At 43.9% G+C, this 24,108-nt stretch overlaps 1 protein-coding gene across 2 annotated transcripts in view; it reads right to left on the bottom strand.

Annotated features, from left to right (window-relative positions):
* Positions 1–24,108, bottom strand: part of LOC132762992 (connector enhancer of kinase suppressor of ras 2-like) — a 433,687-nt gene that overhangs the window by 129,537 nt on the left and 280,042 nt on the right. For both annotated transcript variants that reach the window (XM_060756293.2, XM_060756292.2), the window contains exons 12-13: positions 10,102–10,188; positions 6,000–6,253 (exon numbers count right to left, since the gene is read on the bottom strand). In XM_060756293.2, the coding sequence (XP_060612276.2) occupies positions 6,000–6,253; positions 10,102–10,188 (341 nt within the window). The remainder of the gene's footprint in view (positions 1–5,999; positions 6,254–10,101; positions 10,189–24,108) is intronic.

The following is a 24,108-nucleotide window of genomic DNA, read 5'->3' as shown; positions in this document are numbered from 1 at the left end:
TCATACACTTAAAGTCCTGCCTCTTGGTGCTGCCTTGTGCTTTTTTATGGATGTTTAGGCAATAAGTGTTGGAAATAGCAACATTCTTCAAGTCTCCACTAGCAATTTGTTTTGTTTATGGTTCTCTTTTCTTACTGTTTTGTATATGTATGTGTTGGTATGCAGCTTTCCCTTTACTCTATGTTTCTTGAGGTTGTGGGAGGAGCTGCAGGCGACATGATCAGATCTGAGACTGCTCAAAGCTCAGACTCCATTCTAGAACACAGAGATGCTTTAGAATCTCCAGGTCCTCCAGTCTGACTTTATGATCAACTTCTTCTTGTCATACTGGAGGACCTTGAGATTTTTAATGAACACAACTCTGTAGGAATCTCTAGGTCCTCCAATGTTAATCTCCATTTGGGAAGAAGAAGAAGAATTTTATTTTTCTACCCCACATCCACCTCCCCAAGGGACTCGGGGCGGCTTACATGGGGCCAAGTATGGCAACATACAATTAAAAGCAGAACAATAACAAATTAAAATAGCATAAACAAGAATCAAAGCAACAACAGACTCATTTTTGGGGAGGGAGGAGGGGCCACTATGCAAAACTGATGAACGGATATGGTGGTCAAAAAGGTGGATAGAAACGTATAATAGCATAGGAAATAGCATGGAAACAGAGCAATTAAACAGGATCAATTCAGCTTAACTTAAATGTAATAATGAAATATAGGAATTCAGATTCAGGTCATCTGTCATAGGAGCGGTCAGTCGAAAGCACAACGAAACATCCATGTCTTTAGTTCCTTACGGAAAGTGGATAGGGAAGGTGCTAGTCCAGAGACAAGGGGCCACCACCAAGAATGCCCTTGCTCTCGTCCCCACCAACTGTGTCTGAGACGGGGGCGGGAGCGAGAGAAGAGTTTAAGGACCGTGTGGGCTCATAGGGAAGGATGCAGTCACAAAGATAGGCAGGTCCTGAACCATTTAGAGCTTTATAGGTAATACTCTGCACCTTGAATTGGGACCGGAAACTTAGCAGTAGCCAATGGAGCTCTTTAAACAGGGGGGTTGACCACTCTCTGTAACTTGCTCCGGTTAACAATCTACATTCACAACCACTGGTCACTGGAAAGGCATGACCTTGTTAGAAGTCATAACTTTTTGAAAAATGATGTTCACAAGCATTTATGCAAGGCAACAACGTCTCTCAACTGCTATAGTGATGTACCTAGGTATGTCTTTGAACTGTTAGGGACAAAGACCTGCCAATGCACAGGAGTGTTTCATTTAGGGCCCTTCCACACAGCCCTATATCCCAGAATATAATAACTTTATGTCATTGTACAACAAAATTAAATGCTTTCCCCAGCACACATCACAAAACAACACATCCACCCCGCCACACTTTCACCACCCCAATGCCAGATCAATGCAAAATCATGGAATTCAGTATAGTTACAGCTCTAGGATAAAAGCTATCTCTCAATCTATTTGTCCTTGCCTTTGTCACCCTGTACCGTCTGCCAGATGGTAATAATTCACAAACAGAATATGCTGGGTGGGATGGATCCCCAAGAATGATCTGAGCTTTCTTAAGGCTGTGGAATTGATAAAGTTCTTCCAAAGAGGGGGGAAAGATGGCAACCCATGATACTTTGTGCAGAAGTGGTGACCCTTTGGAGCACCTTCCTATCTGCCACTGTGCAGTTACCAAACCATGCGCAGATACAGTAGGTGAGGACACTCTCTATAGCACAGTGATACAAAGTCACCAGCGGTTTTCCATTCAGTTGTTGGTTTCTCAGAAGTCTCAGGTAGTACGGTCTCTCCTGGGCCCTCTTCACCAATACTGCCATATGAACTTCCCAGGTCAGATCCTCTTTAACAGTGACACTCATGAACTCAAAACTGGCCACCCGCTCCACTTGGTCTCCATTTATGACCAAGGGCTGGATTTCTGATCTGTTCTTTCTGTAGTCCACTATGAGCTCCTTGGTCTTATTGATGTTAAGAACCAGCTTATTATCCCTGCACTACAAGAGGAGCCAATCCACATCATCCCAATAGGCAGAGTCTTCCCCTCCAGAGATAACTCCCTTCATGGTTGTATCATCTGCAAATTTGGTAATGATATTGCTGTGATGGATGGGAAACAATTATATGTGTAAAGAGTATAAAGCAGAGGACTCAACACACAGCCCTGTGGTGTCCCAGTGTTGAGAGTGAGAGCTGACGAGGTATAATTACCTGATATAACTCTCTGGGAACGTCCAGACAAGAAGTCCATAATCAGATTGAATATGGCAATCCAAGATCCATAAGTTTAGACACCAGTCTATGTGGGAGGATTGTGTAAAAACGTGGGATTAAAGTTTGCAAAAATTCTGGTAGAAGTTGACCATAGAATTGCACTGGATGACTGCAGAGAACATTTTCTAGGCATTGCTAGGTCCTCCACTGCTGTTTTATGGCATTCAAAGCTCTTTGCATAGAATTGAAATTGCATTTAATGGACTAACATAAAAAGAGGGACTACAGCACTTGAAAACATTCTGAAGTCTACTGTCATGTATCATGTTCTGCAGTTGATGGTGGTTGGTGGTGGTAGGCCTAGCAGTTGGTGATAGAAGGGTTAATGTAAGTCTTAGTTCTAAAGGGTTAAGTAATCTGTAAGTAAGAGTTTATGGGTGAAAGCAATTAAGGGTGGAGTTATGCAAGGGATAGGCTGCAGCTGGGTATTTCTAGATATAATGAGCTAGCCTTGGGACCGATCTTTGGGAGAAGAATATTTGTCATATTTTGGTGGTAGATGCTGCTGGTTTTCCCCCACGTTTGTGGATTTTCGGTATCCTGACCTGTCTCTTGAACCCTTGGAACCCTGGAACCCTGAATCTTTGGACTGGCTTTTGACTATGGTATAGACTCTTGATCCCTGGACTATGCTCGGCATTTGACCACTGGACTGGACCTTTTGACTATGGTGTTATCTTGAACCTGCATCAGTGTTTGCTGCAAAAAGCCCCCGGTGGCGCATTGGGTTAAACCCCTGTGCCGGCAGGACTGAAGACCGACAGGTCGCAGGTTCGAATCCGGGGAGAGGCAGATGAGCTCCCTCTATCAGCTCCAGCTCCTCATGCGGGGACACGAGAGAAGCCTCCCACAAGGATGGTAAAAAAACCATCCTTGTGCCCAGGCATCCCCTGGGCAATGGCCTTGCAGACGGCCAATTCTCTCACACCAGAAGCGACTTGCAGTTTCTCAAGTTGCTCCTGACACGACCAAAAAAAAAAGTGTTTGCTGCCAGTTTTCTTTTATATTCTCTGGCTGAGTGCTATCTTTATGTTTTGTACTATTAAAAACAGCCAGAAAGTACAGAAAGTAAGTGCTGATTTAATTAAATTGTTTAACACAAACTGGGAGTTTGGTTAATCTCTGCCTAAATATTGGCAGAGCCCTGGCATCATGACATCTACCTTGAGCCATATTTGAGATGAGGCTTTGATGTACCTGTTTAGCACAGAAAGGAGTCCTATGCTAAATAGGTTAAACCCTTATGTCAACAGGACTGCATACCAACAGGTTAGGGGTTTCGAATTCAAGAAAAGCAGGTTGAGCTCCCTCTGTCATCTCCAGCTCTCCATGTGGGGACATGAGAAAAGCCTCCCACAAGGATGGTAAGACATCAAATATCCGGGCGTCCCCTGGGCAATGTCCTTGCAGATGGCCAATTCTCACACCAGAAGCAACTTGCAGTTTCTTAAGTTGCTCCTGACATGAAAAAAAAATCACAGAACGAAGGATTAATAATTTTATCAAAGAACTCTATAGAAAATGTGCTGTCACCCCATTTACATTGCAGTGCACTATGATCTAGCCCAATGCTCAAGCTTGGCATTAAGTTACAGGCATGTTTTTGTGCACTTCCCATAGCCGTGTTGCCAAATGCGTAATGGCTCATTATCACAAAGCCCACCAGACGGCATCGACCCTTCCGCCAAGCAGATCTGTGTTCTATAAATCTGATGCAGAGGCGTTGAAGATTGGTGACACCTTTGGAGCAGTTAAATCAAACTTGTAAATTGCAATGATGAGGTTCGAACCGGCATTATGATTTCCCTGACGTTCTTTCGATGACATGATTGCCTCAGTGCTGTGATGGATCGACTGGGGCGGTGGTGCTCTCTTCCGGTATTGCATTTGTAAAAAATCTATTTCCCTCCCTGAGTCTTTTCTGACCCTGAAAGATTGTCACAGTGTGATCAAGGATGAAGGAAATGTCAGCCTCTGTTAGAGACAGCCAGTCTACCATGTAAATACCTTGGTAAGGCTCAGTGTCCTATTTGAGAAACAATACAAAAGCATTTCATCTTCAGGTGTAGAGTGCATTTGGTCTGGGATTTAAAACAATAACAGCTGGATGTATATAATGGAGCGGAACAGTGCAAGCATACCATAGAATAGTACCAAAGGACCCAGAAAATACCTAAAAACACACATTTTTAAAGATATGGGTAAATGAAATTGTGTTTAGCATGTCCCATGGATAATAGGGTTGTACTGTATTTGCATTTTGGACAGTGCCTATGGTGGATACAGACCAGAAAGATAAACCATACATAATATCACATCATTTGTGGGCCGGGCTTTAGCACAGCAGGCTAACCACCAGCTGCAATCAATCTTCTCAATCGGAAGGTTGACAGTTCAAAGACTGGGTTAGGGTGAGCACCTGGTCTTTCAGCCCAGCTTCTGCCCATATTACAGAAGCATATTGCGGAAACTAATATGAGTAGATAAATAGGTACTGCTTTAAAAGCAGGGAGGTATTAAGGCACCCATAAGGAAATGCCAGTGTTGGTGTTCAGCCTGTGACTGTGTTTCAGGATCAGGGTGCCTTGGATGTGGGGAATGATGTAAATGAGGTTCAAGATGGCAATGGTTTGGTCAGTGATATTGATGCAGAGAATGACAGTGAGACATCTGTTCAAAGTGTAGTTCCCCATGAGAATGTTCCTACAGGGTATAGGGATGATGGTTTACTCCCTGAATTGCTCCCAGAGAGTTCCCAGGATTTGGGGCTTGAAAACAACTCGGTACCTGCAGAAATTAATGAGCATATAGATAGGCAGGCGGAAATTAGTCAAAACAGACAGGCCGAGCAAGGCCTTCGGCGTTCTGCCAGGCTTTAACAGAAAAAGATAAGGGTCGCTCAGGGAAAGTGAAACCAGTTTCTGAGTGCTTGGAAAGGCTTATAAATTCCAAGCATGGAAAAAATAGTCAGATGAAGCATCGTTTAGAAACCTGCTAAGTTCTTGTCCTCGTCTCATAGAAGCCTTGCTTGGAAGATTCATGCTTAAAGATTTCTTGTTTCCTGGTTTGAGTTTTGTCTCTTGTGATTACTTGCTCCTGCCTTGGATCAACGTTTCCTGGTTCTTTGGATTTTGTTAGAAACTTGTGGATTTTGCTTTTGGACATTGCTGAACTCTACCTTGAACTAATTTGTTCCTGCTTATCTTTTTACCTAATTGGATTTACCTATTCCTTTAAAGTGTTTTTCCACTTTGCTTTTTTTACTTATCTTCAATAAAAGGATTGTTTTCCCTATTCAACATGTGGTGTTTTAAAGTCAGAAGGTTATTCCTGTCCTGGAGTGCAACAGCCAGCAATTTGATCAAAAGAGGAAGTTTACAAACAAAGCTCATTGGCAGGGAAGAAGGAGCAACAGCACCCCCCATGGCCAGAACCAAGCACAACCTCCAAGATGCCTCCAAGATGGGAAATCCTTTATAGACCTCTTTCTATGTACACTTTGTCATTGTATAATCGGCATTGGATATTTGCCATATATGTGTTCTGTGATTCCCCTCGAGTCCCCTTTGGGGTGAAAAGAGTGGAATATAAATACTAAATAAATAAATAGCTTGTTATCAATTCAGTATTATGTGCTGTGATCAATCCAATATCAGTGGCTCAAAACAAAAGAGTGCATCAAATGAATGAAAGGCGCTTACGTGATACAGAGGAACAGTGTTGTTCTCAGGTAAGGAGAAATTGAGGGCCTCCTGCTGTCCAGGTTCAAGACGAACGTTCACAGTTGAGGTCAGCACCGAAGGGCTAATGGGATAGTTGGGACTCCCGCTGTTCTTCCCCTTTTTCCTCGACCGCCGCCCCGTATCCCGCTTGTTGTCCTTCTGAGTCAATGGCTCCTCCTGGATGACCAAAATCTTGTCATCGCTCAGGTACCGAAGGAGTGAATTCTCAGAGTCTGGGGGAAGAAGAGGTGAATGTGAGGCTGTAGGAGCGAAAGAGCAAGATTACCAATTTTGGGACAAAGGCGGGGTATAAATCAGGATGATGAGGTCTTGATATCTCAGTGTCTCTTTGCTTTTTGTCTCCTAGGACTGTCACATCTCTCACTCATACTTTCTTTTAAAGCAATAGCAAAGATAGGGACATAACATCTGACTAACAGGAGCCCCTAATGACGCAACGGGTTAAACCCTTGTTTCAGCACGACTGAAGACCAACAGGTCGGAGGTTCAAGTCTGGGGAGAGCATGGATGAGCTCCCTCTGTCAGCTCCAGCTCCTGTGTAGGGACATGAAAGAAGCCTCCCACAAGGATGGTAAACCATCAATACATCCAGGCATCCCCTGAGCAACATCCTTACAGATGGCCAATTTTCTCACACCAGAAGCAACTTACAGCTTCTCAAGTCATTCCTGACATGGAATAAAAACTCAGAATGTGCCACATTATCTGATTCCAAAATTCTTCAACAATATCGGAAACACTGATGGTTCAAAATCCCAGCTAGTAATATCTGGTAGGCTTTTTTTGTGTTAGAAACAACTTGAGAAACTGCAAGTCGCTTCTGGTGTTAGAGAATTGGCCATCTGCAAGGATGTTGCCCAGGGGATGCCCAGATGATTGATGTTTTATGATCCTGTGGGAGGCATCTCCCATGTTCCCACATGGTGAGGTAGAGCTCGACAGATAGGAGCTTACCCTGCTCCCTGGATTTGAACCGCTGACCTGTCAGTCGACTAGTCTTGCTGGCACAAGGGTTTAATGAACTGCGCCACTGGGAACTCCAATTGGTAGGCTGTGATGCTAAGATAATTACAACAACAAACCACAAAAAAAATTTGTGGTGTCGAAGGCTTTCATGGCAAGAAACACTGGATTGCTGTGAGTTTTTCTGGGCTGTATGGCCATGTTCCGGAAGCATTCTCTCCTGACATTTCACCCACATCTATGGCAACCTCACAGCCATCATGACATTTCCCACAATGGCTAGGGCAAGGGTGCCAACCTCATTTTAATTGAAGGTCACACCAGCCTTAGTGTTACCTTCAAAGGGTTGTTGACTCTGTGGATACAGAGGGACAACTATATTTTTGTTTCCTAGTAGACAACACACTTTAGTTTTTATCCAGTTCTATTATGATTTGTAGCTTGGTATCAATTCAACATTCTATGTTGTGATACAGAGGAACAGTTTTGCCCACGTCTATGGTAAGCACCCTCAGACGTCTGTTGGAAACGAGGCAAGTGAGGTTTATATATCTCTGGAATATATATAAACCTCACAAAATCTGTCTACCAGTATTTTAAAACTATAAAATCAGGACAGTAAATAAAAAGCAACACTCAAAAAACAGGAGAATTCCAGAGAAGAATCAATCGGAGCCAGCTAACACTTCTCAACAAAGGACTCCCCAGGCAGCAATCAGCCAGGCTTTGAAGCTACAAGGCCATTAAATGCTAATCAAGGTGGCCATTTGCAACATTCATAATTGCCTCAAGCAAACAAGAGTTCTTTCTCCCACTCTGGACATCATTCCACAGATATATAAACCCCATTAGTCTAGTTTCCAACAGACCCCTCAACCTCTGAGAATGCCTGCCATAGATGTGGGTGAAACATCAGGAGAAAGTGCTTTTGCAACATGGCTATTAAGCCCACAAAACTCACAGCAACCTTAAAATAATATTGTCTGGAATCCTGTATAAGCTACTTAGTATGTTTAACTGTAATGAAGTTGCAATCATGGGTACAAAAGTTACCAGTTGTAACAGTTTCATAGTAACAATTGCTACTTAACTTTGATTTTGAGTACTACTATGATTGTAACTAACTTCCTCTTGAACCTACTTTACCAGCATCAGCTACAGGAAGAGAAGGTGGTCAATTCTGCTGGTAACTAGAGTACAAGAAAGGAGATTCCATCTGAACATGAGGAAGAACTTCCTGACTGTGAAAACCGTTCAGCAGTGGAACTCTCTGCCCTGGAGTGCGGTGGAGGCTCCTTCTTTGGAAGCTTTTAAACAGAGGCTGGATGGCCATCTGTCAGGGATGCTTTGAATGCAATTTTCCTGCTTCTTGGCAGGGGGTTGGACTGGATGGCCCATGAGGTCTCTTCCAACTCTATGTTTCTATGATTCTATGTTTCTGAAAAATTTGAGAGGAAAGATTCAGGCCAAGAGGAGGTTCTTAGGCTACATCAACTCCCATCAAAATCACTTTCGTTGATATTGGTTTGAAATGGCATTAAATGGTCAGTGTAGATGGGGCCAAAAGAAAGAGGAGGAGGAGGCTTTGAACACAGCTGGTGTGTGTATGTATCACAGCATACAACAGAGAAGCTTGAAACAACTATTTTTCTGGATGCTGTAACATGTAATTTTCAAGATCAATACAAACCCACAAGCCACAATGATTTGTTCAAATGGGTGTCCTTTTTTTTCGATCTGAAAGTTCTGCTAAGATACATGAGAAATGAAGTGTAGCTACTGAACTGGCTCTTCACAGCCCATTGAAGCAAAGAGGCCACTTGGCGAGAAATGAGGCCGCTTCTCAGAATTGCTCTTCTTTGGCACACCAGTCCTACTTAAAATTGCTGTAAATAGTATAGCATAACTACAATATCCACATATTTTGTGCTCCCAGGGAATACAGATGCACTTTTCCTTTGCCTTTTCACTTTCTACTCACCACTGAATGTTTTTTAAGATGTGAAATGTTAAGTATCCTTCTCAACATGCTTTCCCCAAATGTGATGCACCAATAGACCAGCATCATGCACCAGAACTACTTAGTTAAGTGCTAACTTAGAGTACATCTATGCTGTAGAATTAATGCAGTTTGACACCACTTTAACTGCCATGGAGTTGTTGGAGCCCCAAATGGCGCATTGGGTTAAATCCTTGTGCTGGCAGGACTGAAGACCGACAGGTCCGAGGTTCAAATATGGGGAGAGCGCAGATGAGCTCCCTCTGTCAGCTTCAGCTCCTCATGCAGGGACATGAGAGAAGCCTCCCACAAGGATGGTAAAACATCAAAACATCGGGGCGTCCCTGAACAACATCCTTACAGACTGTCAATTCTCTCACACCAGAAATGACTTGCAGTTTCTCAAGTCATTCCTGGCATGAAAAAAAGCACAGAGTGAAGGACTAATAATTTGGCAGTTCAAATCTGAAGAACAGAGTGAGCTCCCATCTGTCAGCATCAGCTTCTCTTGTGGGGACATGAGAGAAGCCTCCCACAGGATGGTAACACATCTGGGCATCCCCTGGGCATCATCCTTGGAGACATCCAATTCTCTCACACCAGAAGCGACTTGCAGTTTCTCAAGTCACTCCTGACACGAAAAAATAAAATAAGAGTTGTTGTTTGTGAAGGCAGAGAAGGGTAAAGATCCTGAAGAACTACAACTCCCATAACATTGAGAGGAACTGAGAAGTGTTTTGAGAAATCAAACTGGAGAGTTCCCAGTGGCACCATGGATTAAACTGCTGAGCTGCTGAACTTGCTGACCAAAGCTTGGTGGTTCGAATTTGGGGAGCAGAGTGAGCTTCTGCTGTTAGCCCTAGTTTCTGCCAACCTAGCAGTTCGAAAACAGGTGAATAGACCAATAGGTATCGTTCCGGTGGAAAGGTAATGGCACTCCATGCTATCATGCTGGCCACATGAACTTGGAGGCGTCTATGAACAATGCTGGCTCTTTAGATTAAAAATGGAGATGAGCACCATCCCCAAGAATCAGACATGACTAGACTTAATGTCAAGGGGAAACCTTTGCCTTTACGTAGAAGTAAAACTACTCACCTCGGCTCCCCCTTTTATACATATTTGGCTCTTTGGAATCTCCTATCCAGCTGTACTCTGTTGGCATAGAGACTGGCCTGAGATCACCTGGAGGAAAAGAAAACCCAAGATAAATTAAATTTTTATAACACACTAAAAAGAGATTATTTTCCATCAGAAAGTGCATTTTCTTCACTGGCACATAAGGAGCAGGGGCCAGTGAGTGGAGGGTACGAACTGTCCAATTTTGCACTGCTAGTGCATTAAGTTTGCATACCCGTTGACCTTTCATAGTAGAAAACTGAGTCTTGTATAGTCAAGCAACATCGGAGCGTGCTTAAGATGGCCATAGTTATTAATGAGCAAGAACTATTGCCTGGTTCTACAGGTAAGGGCATAATTTCACCCACTTTTGCTCTCTCCTATGTCCTGACATCACTGAGTACAAACTATTTTTGGTACTTTTAGCTCAGTTTGCAGAAAATGAAGCAAGGTGAGGTCAACAAGGGAAAGTGAGACCTCATTTACACTGCCACAAAGTGCAGTGTAGCACTCACATTAGCCTGGAGTATCCAAACGACGCACTCAGGGTAATGCATTTCAACCCGGGATAAGCCTTTTAGGGGCCACAGTTGCGCAGGGGGTAAACTGCTAAGCTGCAGAACTTGCTGACCGGAAAGTTGGCAGTTCAAATCCATGGGACAGAGTGAGCCTCTACCCTTGAATCCTTCCATTCTAGCCTAAAACATGGATTTTTAAACAGGCCTTTGGCCTCGAGTAGACTGAAATTGGCCGATATTCGGTTGGCACTTCGGCACTTTAGTTGTGTATTGATGACAGCTAGTTTTAAGCATTGATAGAAAGTGTTTTTGAATTGTGTATTTTATTTTATGTGTTAATAGTGGTTGTTTTTAAATTTTATGTGATATTGTTTTATACTCATGTATTGTTGATGTTTGTACTGCACTGGCAGTGCCTTGTTAGCCACCCCGAGTCCCTTTTTGGGAGATGGAGGCGGGCTACAAATAAAGTTGTTATTGTTGTTGAAATGGGCCTCTGTTAGGTTGACACTTTGGCACATTAGTTGTGTATTGATGGCAGCTAGTTTTAAACATTGATAGAAAGTGTTTCTAAATTGTGTGTTTTATTTTATTTTATTTTATTTGTTAATAGTGGTTGTTTATAAATTGTATGTTGTTTTATACTCATGTACTGTTGATGTTTATACTGCATTGGCAGTGCCTTGTTAGCCACCCCGAGTCCCTTTTTGGGCGATGGAGGCGGGCTACAAATAAATAAGTTGTTGTTGTTGTTGTTGTTATTGTTAGCTGCCCCCTGCCCTGCATTGCTGTGGCCCAGATTGTGTATATGTGTTTTGTGTGTGTATATATTTGTGTATATATGTGTATTTGCATGTGTGATTGTGTATACGTTGTTTTGCGCATGCATTGTATTTTTTATTTTTTGGCTGTTTAAGTATCTTCCAATGTGTTTTTCAGTGTTTCTATGAGTGATGATTGTTTTTATGAGTGATGGTCACTCGTTGGCCTGATAGGTGCATTGTGTCCAAATTTGGTGTCAATTCGTCCAGCGGTTTTTGGGTTAAGTTAATCCCACAAATGAACATTACATTTTTATTTATATAGATTATTATTATTATTATTATTATTATTATTCAGATCCAGCTGTTAGGCCCAGCTTCTGCCAACCCAGCAGTACAAAACATGCAAATGTGAGTAGATCAATAGGTACTGCTTCTACAGGAAGGTAACGGCACTCCATGCAGTCATGCTAGCCATGTGACCTTGGAGGTGTCTACGAACAACGCCAGCTCTTCAGCTTAGAAATGGAGATGAGCACCAATCCATAGAATCGGACTTGACTAGATTTAATGTCAAGGGGAAACCTTTAGCTTTACCTTTTAAGCTTTTTAATCCATCTTGACCCCAGGATAAAAGAAATATCAGGAAAGATCCAGTTCTTCCAAGAAGTCCTGGACCTTTGCTGGTGCTCTGGTAGTGGAGACTATGGTTTCTCCATAGCCACCCTATACTCAGGCAGCTCAGGGAGGTGGGACGGCAATGCTTCTCAAGCCTCCCTGTACCCCGTTTCACCCCCCCCCCCCCAAAACAATGGAAATGCCTCCTTAGTTTCAGTCAGGGTGTGTAGTTCTTGGAACTGCATCACTCAGGATGTGATGGAGCTTTGAAAGAGGGGAGAAAGCTTCCTGTTCTGTTGCATCTTGAGTGACGCAGACCTAGGAACTATAGACTCTGCTGCAACAGTGAGCGGGTATTCCCATATTTGGGGTGACGATGTGCAGGGACACCCAAAAGACACTGCCCATGCCCAGCCCTGCTGAACCAGTTCAACATAGTTGGACTGCGTGGCCAGGTAGCATAGGGCAGCTCCGTTTAGACAAAATGTGCCTCGGAACCGGCATTTTAAATCCCAGTTTGAGTCACATTTTTGTGGCTGTGCCGAAGGGCCATGAAAGGAGGAAAGACACAAAGAAGCATTTGGAAAGAAGCTGAAAAAGTAGAATGGCAGAGGATTTGCCAGGATTCTCCCTGCAACATTGGGGGGTATGGCTTTCCCTCTCAATGCGCCAATGCATTCCTCAGAAAACCAGGGCGACTGGGAGAGACAACCACATCAAGAGAGAGGCAGATCTGTAAAACCGGCTCCATGGGATCATCTTTCTGACCTTGTCAGTCTCCATCATCATCAAGGCACGCAAAAAAGTACCCTCCAGTTCATGAGTCAACTCCCATCTGAAATATTCAGGCAGCATGAACACATACTCTCTCTCAAGCAACGATAGCCTGGCTCTAGTTCTGTGGCCTGTTTGCTTCAGACATTCGGCTTATTTTCTGTAACGTTAGACATTGACCAATCTCTCTGCTCCAAAAATAAACTCAAAGCTGGGGGGAAAGAAAGGCTGGATACAATCAAGATATCCTTTCCATTTGGTTGCTACTCCAGTAGCCCATGTCTGCAGTTTTTTCCTAGGGTTCTTTAAGAGGAGGAAAGGAGAGACCCCCTCCCCACACCAGGAATAAAGATTGCCATGTTCACAAGGGATAAATGGAGCTTGCTATTTACTGATTTGTGACACACGTTCACTGAGTCTTCTGCCAGTTGAGTGAGATGCTATTAATTCAGAATGTCATTATGTGCTTCAAACAGGCCAGGTTTTTTTCCCCTTCTCTACTGATTACAATCTTTTGGAGCATGATGAGAGCAATTATATTGTATTTATCTTGTTGCCTTATTACTATGAACTTTATGGTTTGTAGCAATCAGTTATAAATCGAGAATAGAAAAGGAGTGATGTCACCAAATATTGCTAAAAATAGGTATAGGTTTTATTTAGGTCTCACTCTGTTTTGCTGAATTTCTTCTGATCCTGCTTGAATCCTTCCTCATTGTTTCATATTGGTTGCAAGACTCCTTTCCCGCATCATACATTGGCTGTGTATGATCTCATTCGCACCAAATAGTTACACCACTTTGGGTACATCTACACCGCAAAATGAATGCAGTTTGACACCACTTTAATCAGCTCAGTGCTATGGAATGCAGTTTGACATCACTTCAATCAGCTCAATGCTATGGAAGGGTCTTCCTCCAGGAAAGGGCATCTTGGAAGTCCCTGAACAGACTCAGAAGTGGAGTTGGAAGATCAAATGAGTCTGGCTAAACGGCACTGCCTAGAAGAATCCTCCACCTTGTGTGACTGTGGAGCAGAACAAACAACTTCGCATCTGTCTGCTTGCCCACAATGCCCTGCCTCATGCACAGAGGTAGAACTGTTTAAAGCTACAGACAATGCAGTCGCTATTGCCCGTTTTTGGTTTAGAACAATCTAGCACCTTGTGATCCCTTTATTTTATCAGTTTTAGATAAACTATTTTATGATTTTTAGATAAACGATTTTATGCAATGCTTTTGATGTGAAATAAATAAATTCCAAAGTTTTGGGATTTCCTTTTTCTTTTGCTTATGAAGTCACTAATAATAATAATAATAATAATAATAATAATATAAAACATTATTTATATTCTGCTCTATCTCCCCAAAGGGACTCAGGGTAGATATCTGTAGCTCACACCTTTCTCCAGTAGCTCTATGGGAATGCATTCCCTCCATATCTGAAATAACATCCCCTTGACCTACTGTTCCAGTTGCACTTCAGGAAACAAATAATGAGTATTTCCCAAATTAGAAGTATCCATTGATCGTAACTGTTCTTCCACAAAGCAATATTACATCAGTCTTTTCTCCTCCTCCTCCTTTCACCTCTTTGTTGTTTCCTTTCATTGTCTAACCTGCATCTCAGGAGGCTTCAGTTGTTTACATTTTCTCCCTCCTTCTCCATCTCTCTTTGCCTTTCCATAGCCAGCAGAACCCAACATTTTAAATTTATTTTCTCAAAAGAACAACAAATTCTCTCTATAGAGCCAGTAAAGCAGGACTTTGCATCCCAAGAGAACAATTCTGCCCTCTGCCTTATTTCCCTTTTCTCTTATGCCTCTTTTTGATTTTGAAAAAAATAAAATAAAACCCTCTCTAATGCTATAGTCTTAAAGCAGTTGGACTCTAATCAGGCTATTGCTTTGCTTGGGAATATTTTTAACTCCCTGGCATGTGCATCCTTGATTATTTCATCTTTGCATTCAAGGATGAATAATTACTGTAGTTTTCTCCCCACTGCGGGAGAAAATGAATGTTTCTCCACAGTATTCTCCCTGTAGTCAAATATCCCACAGTGTCTAAGAGGATTTTTCTGCATGGGAAAACACATGGGGTCTTCCACCTCAACTCATGCGTCCAACACAGAAAACACTTTAGAGGTGAAAACAAACCCTTAACATTTGCCACGGAGGATGGAAGGTGTTACGATGGGGACAGTCAAAGAAGAAGGAAGATGCTGCTGCTAAGAAACCTTTATTTATCTCCCTTGAAACCACCCATTCTTTATAAAAAAATTATATGTTGATGGGGAAGTAGTGTCAAAACGTTGAAAATAGCAACCTTCTCAAGCCTCCACTAGCTATTTGTTATGTATATAATTCAGATTAATTACTGTATTGTATATGTGTGCATTGGTATGCAATTTGAACATAACTCTTTGCTGTGGGAGGGGCTGCAGAACTGGGCTTGTTCAGGACTCAGATTCCATTTTAGAACAGTACAGTTTAGACTTCAGTTGAGATGTATGCTTAGAGACTTCAATGTAGCAACAGTCTGTTTAGAGACTTCATTGGAATTTCAGACCAGACAGATAGAGTATCGGAATAGTTCCAAGACCCTATTAGACTCTCAGAACAGAGAGCTGCTTTGGACTAAGGACTATTGATTTTAAGAAAGATGCCATGTGTTACCTACAACAGAGAAACTACTTCAAATCTACTTGTAACTGGGTTGATATGCAAAGTACCTGTATTCTGAATACACGAAGTTTGTGAGTAAACCAACTATACTACTTTTAAAGAAGTCTGCTTGTTTTGTCTCGTGAGAGCATGATTTAAAGGCAAATATATTTTAAGGGAGAGCAGATGTTTTTGGGCAACTTCAAAGAACACTTCTGAAACTCTGCTATGTTTTCTGCACTGGCATGTCTTTGTCCCTAACGCTTCAAAGACAGACATAGGTACATCAGTTTAACAGCTGAGAAACCTAGTTGTCTTGCATGAATGCTGGTTAATGCCATTTCCCCAAAAGCTTATGACTCTGCTTTTTACCAAGAGATTATCACATCAATATGTAAAAAAAGTGGGTGCTTGAAACAATATCATACGAAAGCTGACTGGCACAACCTGGGGATCACAACCAGATACAGTGAAGACATCTGCCCTTGCGCTATGCTACTCTGCTGCTGAGTACGCATGCCCAGTGTGGAACACATCTCACCACACTAAAACAGTGGATGTGGCTCTTAATGAGACATGCTGCATTATCACAGGATGTCTGCCACTGGAGAAATTACACTGCTTAGCCGGTATTGCACCACCTGACATCCGCCGGGAAGTAGCAGCCAATAGTGAAAGGACCAAGGAAGTGACATCTCCAGATCATCCCTTGTTTGGGTCAACGACTTAAATCAAGAAATAATTTTCTTATATCTACAGAGACACTCGCTGGAACACCTCAGCAAGCGAGAGTTCAAAAGTGGCAGGCTCAGACCCAGCACTTCAATCCGTGGGTGATACCAGATGAGAGACTCCCCCCTGGGCACACAGAAGACTGGGCGACTTGGAAGGTGCTGAACAGACTGCGCTCTGGCACCACGAGATGCAGAGCCAATCTTAAGAAATGGGGCTACAAAGTTGAATCCACGACATGCGAGTGTGGAGAAGAGCAAACCACAGACCTCCTGCTGCAATGCAACCTGAGCCCTACCGTATGCACAATGGAGGACCTTCTTGCGGCAACACCAGAGGCACTCCAAGTGGCCAGATACTGGTCAAAGGACATTTAATCAACTACCAAGCTTGCAAAATTTGTGTTTTTTTATCTGTTTGTTTGTTTTGTTCTGTTAGAAATGTAATACAATGGTCTGGTTGTGGATGACACGATAAATAAAATCACATCAATTTCAAAAAGGTTATGACTTCCCAAAGATCATAAAATCTCCAAAAGGTTCTGGAGATTTCCATTTTCCAGAACAAAATGGGATATGAAATGGAAAAAGAATAAATCAGCTCAAATTTAATAATTTTACTTCAGAATTAGGATTTGTATTTCCTGTCCTCTCTATACCTAGGCCCCTACTTACACTGCAACATAACCCAGTTTCAGAATGCAGATTAACTGCATTGAATTGAATTACATGGCAGTGCAGATCCATATAATCCAGTTCAGTGCAGTGCAGTTTGCATTATACGAGTCTATGTTGACCATTATAATGCAGTCTTAATTGGATTATATGGTATTGCAGATGGGGCCTTCAGATTTAAGCAGGTCTAATGTCCTTTCCATGCTACAAATAAATTTACTATTCAAATTACTTGCTCCAATTTCTACAGAATTTTATTGCAGTTTGCTTTTGCTAAGATTGTGGCCAAATCCACAAAATCCATCCTGGATATGGCACACATTGCACAACCATGTTGGAAATAGCAACCTTCTTCAAGCCTCCACTAATAATTTGTTTTGTATATGATTCTGTTTGCTTAATGTATTGTATATTTGTGTTTTGGTATGCAGCTTTCCCTTAACTCTATGTTTCTTGAGGTTGTGGGAGGGGCTGCAGACCACATGATCAGATCTGGGACTGCTCAAAGCTCAGACTCCATTTCAGAACACAGAGATGCTTTAGAAAGATGCCCTGTGTTACCTGCACAGAGAAACTATTTCAAATTATATCTGTAACTGCATTGACAAGTTATGTACCCTGTATGCATGAAGGTTGTGAGTAAACCAGATATGTTACTTTTAGTGAAGTCTACTTTATTTTTGTCTTTTGAGAGCTTGATATAAAAACAAGATATTTTATGGGAGAGTAGATGTTTCTAGGCACTGAAAAGAACACTTCTGAAGAACTGCTGTATTTTCTACATTGGCATTATCTCTGTTCCTAACAGTTCAGAGACAACCAGGTTGTCAGTCTAACAATTGGAAACCAAATTGCCTTGTGTAAGTACATGTGGATATATACCACTGAAGAGAAGATTTTACGAGTTTTTGGTTCTTCTCTGGAAGATCATACTTTTACAAAAGGTTATGGTTTTCAAATGGTTGTGAATGTCATTTTCTCCAAAAGGTTATGGAGATTGTGGTTTTCCAAAAGGTTATAATCTCTAAAACAGTGGTTGGCAACCTGTGGTTCCCCAAGTGTTCTGGCATACAAGTCCCAAAAATCCCAGCCAGTTTACCAGCATTTAAGCTTTCTGGGAGTTGAAGACCAAAACATCTGGGAGCTCACAGGATGAGAACCACTGCTCTAAAACATCATGCCTTTCCAAAAAACCGTGGTTAATGTTTAGGTTTTGTCCTTAAGTACCTTATTATTGGATACTCTTTGTAACATTTCTGTTTTAGCACTGCAGGGCTCAGCTATTGTGATATTTCAAGCCCTAGGATTTATGGTTTGGGTCCAAAAAAATCTCATTTCCTGGGACAGTCCTCATCTGGAAGCCTTATTCAATAGTGATCTCTCCAAAGAGCATAGCTTTGGTCCAAAATGAAGGCATGCTGATAGAAATAGTCCTATCATTAAAAAAAAGAAGAAGAAGAGAATGCATAATCTGCTACTTTTCAGATTCCTTTCTTCGAAGAGATGCCAAAGACCAAATGTACGCATAAGAGGAAAATTTTAATGTTACTGGAACCTAATGCCGCTATATAATGTAGCTGGTGTCTTAACTATAAGACATTGTTCACTCTGAGTTTATGAAAGGCGGCCAAATCCATCTTATTGGCTCACATTTCAAAAAGCCATTCCAGCTTCCCTTTGATCCTACTATTAAGGCAACATGCCAATGAGATTTTCTTGCTCTGGGAAAAGGGCTAAAAATGAAGAGTGTGGTTGCACTAAGTCCTAGTTAAGTTTTGCTCTCCAGTGCTAATCGAATGACACACTCCAGGAAAACACAGCTTTATATGCAATGTGAGAAGAATTCGCACAACCCCAAGGAAACATCTGAAAGACATCCCATGGATTTGTATGTCCCAAAGTGAAGATCCTTGCAGCCAAGAACTTAATCCATTACTTTCCTCCAAAGAAGGAGTATTTATCTCAACAGGGGGAGATTCTGTATGTGACGCTTCCTCAAAGGTGACAATAACAATCTTGTCAACAACACTTTATTGCACTCCATGATCAGCACAAAGTGGGGCACAATCATATCACTTGACCCAAAATTGCAATTTCTAATATAAACTCATTAGTCTCAGGACTTTATCACACAAACTCCTGTGCCGGCAGGACTGAAGACCGACAGGTCTCAGGTTCGAATCCGGGGAGAGCGCGGATGAGCTCCCTCTATCAGCTCCAGCTCCTCATGCGGGGACATGAGAGAAGCCTCCCACAAGGATGATAAAACATCAAAACATCTGGGCGTTCCCTGGGCAACGTCCTTGCAGACGGCCAATTCTCTCACACCAGAAGCGACTTGCAGTTTCTCAAGTCACTCCTGACATGACCAAAAAATAAATAAAAAATCACACAAACCTGCTATTACACTACAGTAATGTTCCCAAATATGGAGGATTCATACCAATTAAGCACCTTCTATATCACTTCCCTCTTCAGTAGCACAAATGCTTAGATTTGCCATTTGGTGGTCTTGAAATCTTACTTCCACACTATGGTCATAACCCCATTTTGCTACATTATTGTAGTTCTTTTATTTTGGTATAATTAATTTTGTTTGTTGTGCAATTGCGCAATTTCAAGAAAGCCAAGATGGGCATAAAATAAAAGGTAAGCAAAGATATGCATAACATCTTCAAAAAGGGAGAGAGGAAGAATCACCTTTCCTGACACCAAATTATTGCCTGCCTGATGGCACAGAAATGGATGGGACTCATTGCAGTATGATAGTGATGGGAACGTTGTGGAACTGGGAGACATTAATGGGTTTTACAGACTGGAGGATCATGGGGAAGAGGAAAACCAGTAGCAGGTTGCACACAATGTTGTGTGACAGTGATGTCATCTTTGCTACAAGGTGGGTTTGCTAGACTCGTGCGAGAAAGTCCTTAGACAGCTGCCTTGGGTACAAATAAGAGTCTCTTTCAATAAAAGTATGACCTTGCTTGAAATTACTGAATAAATAAGTATTTTCAAGAATAAATATTTTCAAGAATTAGGGGCAGAAGGCGGCCAGGTAACTGGGTAACAGGATGGGATTCCCTTAATTTATTATTTATTTATTTACGATATTTCTATCCCGCCTTTCTCGAACTTGAAGGTGACTCAAGGCGGCTTACAACCAGGCAACCATTGGATGCATTAAGGCCATATAACTACAGTATGGTACAGTGTAGTATATTTAGATGCTTAATATTTCTGGCACATGGAACCACATGAAGAGCTATACTGGATCTTTCTAATGCAGCATCCCATTTCCCCCAGTGCCTAATCAAGTGGTCACTGGAAGTCCATTAACTTCTGAAGAACTTTGCCAACTCCATGGATGAGGGCTACACCAGTCTGATACTTCTCAGCACATAGAGCGAGAATGCAATTGCTAAGAGGAGGAGAAAGGGTATTGTGCCTCGTAAGAACATTTCTTTTTCATATCTTATCTGTTTCTTTAGAGAAAAGGTGTTGCCAGCTTCCCAGTGAGGTGGCCTTAAGCCAATGTTATACTCATAGCCATCTGCCTGCACCACAGGACTTCCTTTCTTTCCTTCCTCTCTTCCCTCCATCCCATTGGGATGGCTGGAAACCTACTCTAGAGGCTTCCCCAGCACTTAAGAAGAGGGTTTTGGGGGTGTAAACAGAGTTGAACTGCACATAGCATGGTTCTGCCAGTAGAAGAACAATCCACTGCACCCCGTGAGCAGATCCAAAAAAGCTCTTGATATTTCCAAAGTAAGTCATTGCTTCGTTTCCACAGCACATCTTAGCTTTATTATTATTATTATTATTATTATTATTATTAACTTTATTTGTACCCCGCTAGCATCTCCCGGAGGACTCGATGCGGCTTACACAGGCCGAAGCCTCAAAACACAATACAGTAAAACAAACACAACAGTAGAAAACATAGCAAATCAATAAGTTAAGCAAGCAATAACGACAATAACAATACATCATGACACTTTAAAACTGGGCCGGCCAGCGCAATGGGGTACAGGGTTAAAAGTGCTAGAGTGGTAGGAGGAGCATGGGAATAAAATAGTATGGTGTGCAGTAATGTTAATTGTGCTAAAGTGCTTCTAGGACTTGGGTGGGGATTCCTAATCTGAGAAGGCACATCGGAACAGCCAAGTTTTTAGGTTCTTTCTGAAAGCTGCTAAAGTAGGGGCCTGGCGAAGATCTTTTGGAAGGGCATTCCAAAGTCGGGGGGCTGCCACAGAAAAGGCCCTGTCTCGTGTCCCCACCAGGCGCGCTTGCGACGTGGATGGGATCACGAGCAGGGTCTCCCCAGATGACCGGAGCCAGCGTGTGGGTTCGTAGGTGGAGATGCGGTCACGCAGGTAGGGTGGTCCCAAACCGTTCAGGGCTTTGTAGGTAAGCACCTGCACCTTGAATTGGGCTCGGAAAATAAATGGCAGCCAGTGGAGCTCCTTAAACAGAAGGGTTGACCTCTCTCTGTAATGAGCCCCAGTTAGCATCCTGGCTGCTGCCCGCTGGACCAGTTGGAGTTTCCGAGCCGTCTTCAAGGGCAGCCCCACGTAGAGCGCATTGCAGTAATCCATTCTAGAGGTGACCAAGGCATGGACCACCCCGGCCAGATCAGCCTTCTCGAGGTACGGTCGCAGCTGGCGCACAAGTCTCAATTGTGCAAAGGCCCTCCCGGATACCGCCGACACCTGAGCCTCAAGTGTAAGCGACGAGTCCAGGAGGACACCCAAACTGCGGACCTGTGGCTTCAGGGGGAGTGTAACCCCGTCCAGCACAGGTAGCCACCCTATACCCCGATCCGGTTTACGATCGACCAGGAGGACCTCTGTCTTGTCAGGATTGATTTTCAGCTTGTTCTTCCTCATCCAGATCGACACAGTGGCCAGGCACTCGTCCAGCACCCGGGAGGCATCCTTGGCATTAGGTGGAAAGGAGTAGTAGAGTTGTGCGTCATCCGCATAGAGATGGCACCCAACTCCAAAACTCCGGATGACCTCTCCCAGCGGTTTCATGTAGATGTTAAAAAGCATGGGCGACAGAATAGAGCCTTGCGGGACCCCACAGGTCAAAGGCCAGGGGTCCGAGCAGGCATCTCCCAGCTTCACCATCTGGGTTCGACCCTCTAGGAAGGACCGGAGCCACGATAGAACCGCGCCCCCGAGGCCCATCCCAGAGAGACGACCCAGAAGGATACCATGGTCGATGGTATCGAAAGCCGCTGAGATGTCCAAGAGAACCAACAGAGTCACACTCCCCCTGTCCAGCTCTCTGCGGAGGTCATCCACCAAGGCGACCAATGCCGTCTCGGTGCCATGACCAGGCCTGAAACCAGATTGTGACTGATCTAGGTAGTTGGTATCATCTAGGAAGCTCTGGAGCTGGGAGGCGACCACCCGCTCCAGCACCTTACCCAAAAAAGGGAGGTTGGAAATTGGCCTGTAGTTACTCAGCACCGTGGAGTCAAGGGAAACCTTCTTGAGGAGTGGACGAACCACAGCCTGTTTCAGGTTAGATGGAAAAATCCCTTGCTCCAACGATGCGTTGATAATCAATACAAACCAATCAACCAGCCCCTCCCTGGCTGATTTAATGAGCCAAGATGGGCATGGGTCTAGGGGTGAGGTGGTCGCTCTCACAGCCCCAAGAATCTCCTCCACGGTTTCAGGAAGAACAAGCCTAAAAGAATCCCACAAGGTTGGACAAGCAGATGTCTCCGTCACCTCTTCTGGCACTGCGATGAAATTGGAGTCGAGCTCAAGGCGTATCTGGGCGACTTTGCCTGCAAAGTGGTGTGCGAAATCGCGACACCGAGCTGCTGGGTCATCAGTGACCTCCTCCACCGCAGGTGGGTGGAGGAGTTCCCCCACGACCCGAAACAGCTCCGATGATCTATTTGCTGCAGACGCTATCCGGGTGGTCGTGAATGATTTCCTGGCCACCCCAATAGCCACGGAGTATGCCTTAAGAGAGGCTTTAGCCCGTGCTCGATCAGACACGACCCGAGATTTCCTCCATTTGCGCTCTAGCCCCCTTCTCGCATGCTTCATCATGGTCAGCTCCCCAGTGAACCAGGGAGATGGCCTGTCACGACGCAACGAGATGGGGCGTTCGGGTGCGATCACATCTAACGCCTTGGACATCTCCCCATTATAGAGAGACACCAAGGCGTCGATGGAGTCGCCAGGCTCCAAGGCAGGAAGAGCCCCAAGATTCCTCAGGAATCCATCCGGATCCATCAGTCTCCTAGGGCGGACCAGTTTAATCTGTCCTCCACCCCTGCGGAGGTTGAGAGTCGCAGCAAGTCTAAAGCTGATCAGATAATGATCAGACCATGACACCGGAAGGATGTTTTGATCTTCCACTCTAATCATTTCGTTGTCCGCCACAAAAACAAGGTCAAGAGTATGTCCAGCTTGATGAGTGGGACCAGATATTATTTGTGACAGCCCTATGGTCGTCATGGTGGCCATAAAATCCTGAGCTGCACCAGAAAGGGTGGTCTCGGCGTGGATGTTAAAGTCTCCCAGCACCACCAGGCGCTGGGAGACCAAGGCCGAATTAGAGACCACCTCCGCTAGCTCAGACAGGGAAACTACTGGGTTGCGGGGTGGGCGGTACACCAGCAGGAACCCCACACTGTCACGGCTCCCCACTTTCAAGTGGACACACTCGAACCCCGAAGCCTGCGGCACAGCGCATCTGATCACGGCGATGGATTGCCGAAAGACCACTGCGACCCCTCCTCCCCGCCCCCCTTGTCTGGCCTGCTGATGCACTCCGAAACCAGGTGGACACAACTGAGTGAGATTTACTCCCCCCAGCTCGTCCAACCAGGTCTCGGTGATGCATGCCAGATCCGCTCTCTCATCCATGATCAAGTCCTGGATGGCCGCGGTCTTACCATTAACGGATCTGGCATTAATCAGCAGGACCTTAAGGCCAAGGGGGCTGCCATGGAGCCTACCACTACCTACCTTCTCCAGGGTCGCAAGAACTCTGTTGCGCTTCTCCCTGGGATATTGGTGACCCGCTATTCTCCTCCCCCACACGACTTGGATGGCACCCCCTTCCTCTGGAACCCTCCCCCCCCCTACATGGGCAGGATCTATAACTAGTCAGCTCTCAGAGGAAGAAGTCGGGCTGGGGAATAATCTCCCTTGGGCGTTAGGTAAGGACGTTTCTGATGATGTGGTAGATAATGAAACATCAAGGGAGCTGAGTGGGCT

This window comes from Anolis sagrei, chromosome 10 (genome assembly GCF_037176765.1).
Source record: "Anolis sagrei isolate rAnoSag1 chromosome 10, rAnoSag1.mat, whole genome shotgun sequence".
NCBI classification, from domain to species: Eukaryota; Metazoa; Chordata; class Lepidosauria; order Squamata; family Dactyloidae; genus Anolis; species Anolis sagrei.
The sequence above is the reverse complement of the archived record's forward strand: the minus strand, read 5'-3'. Positions and strand labels throughout refer to the sequence as shown.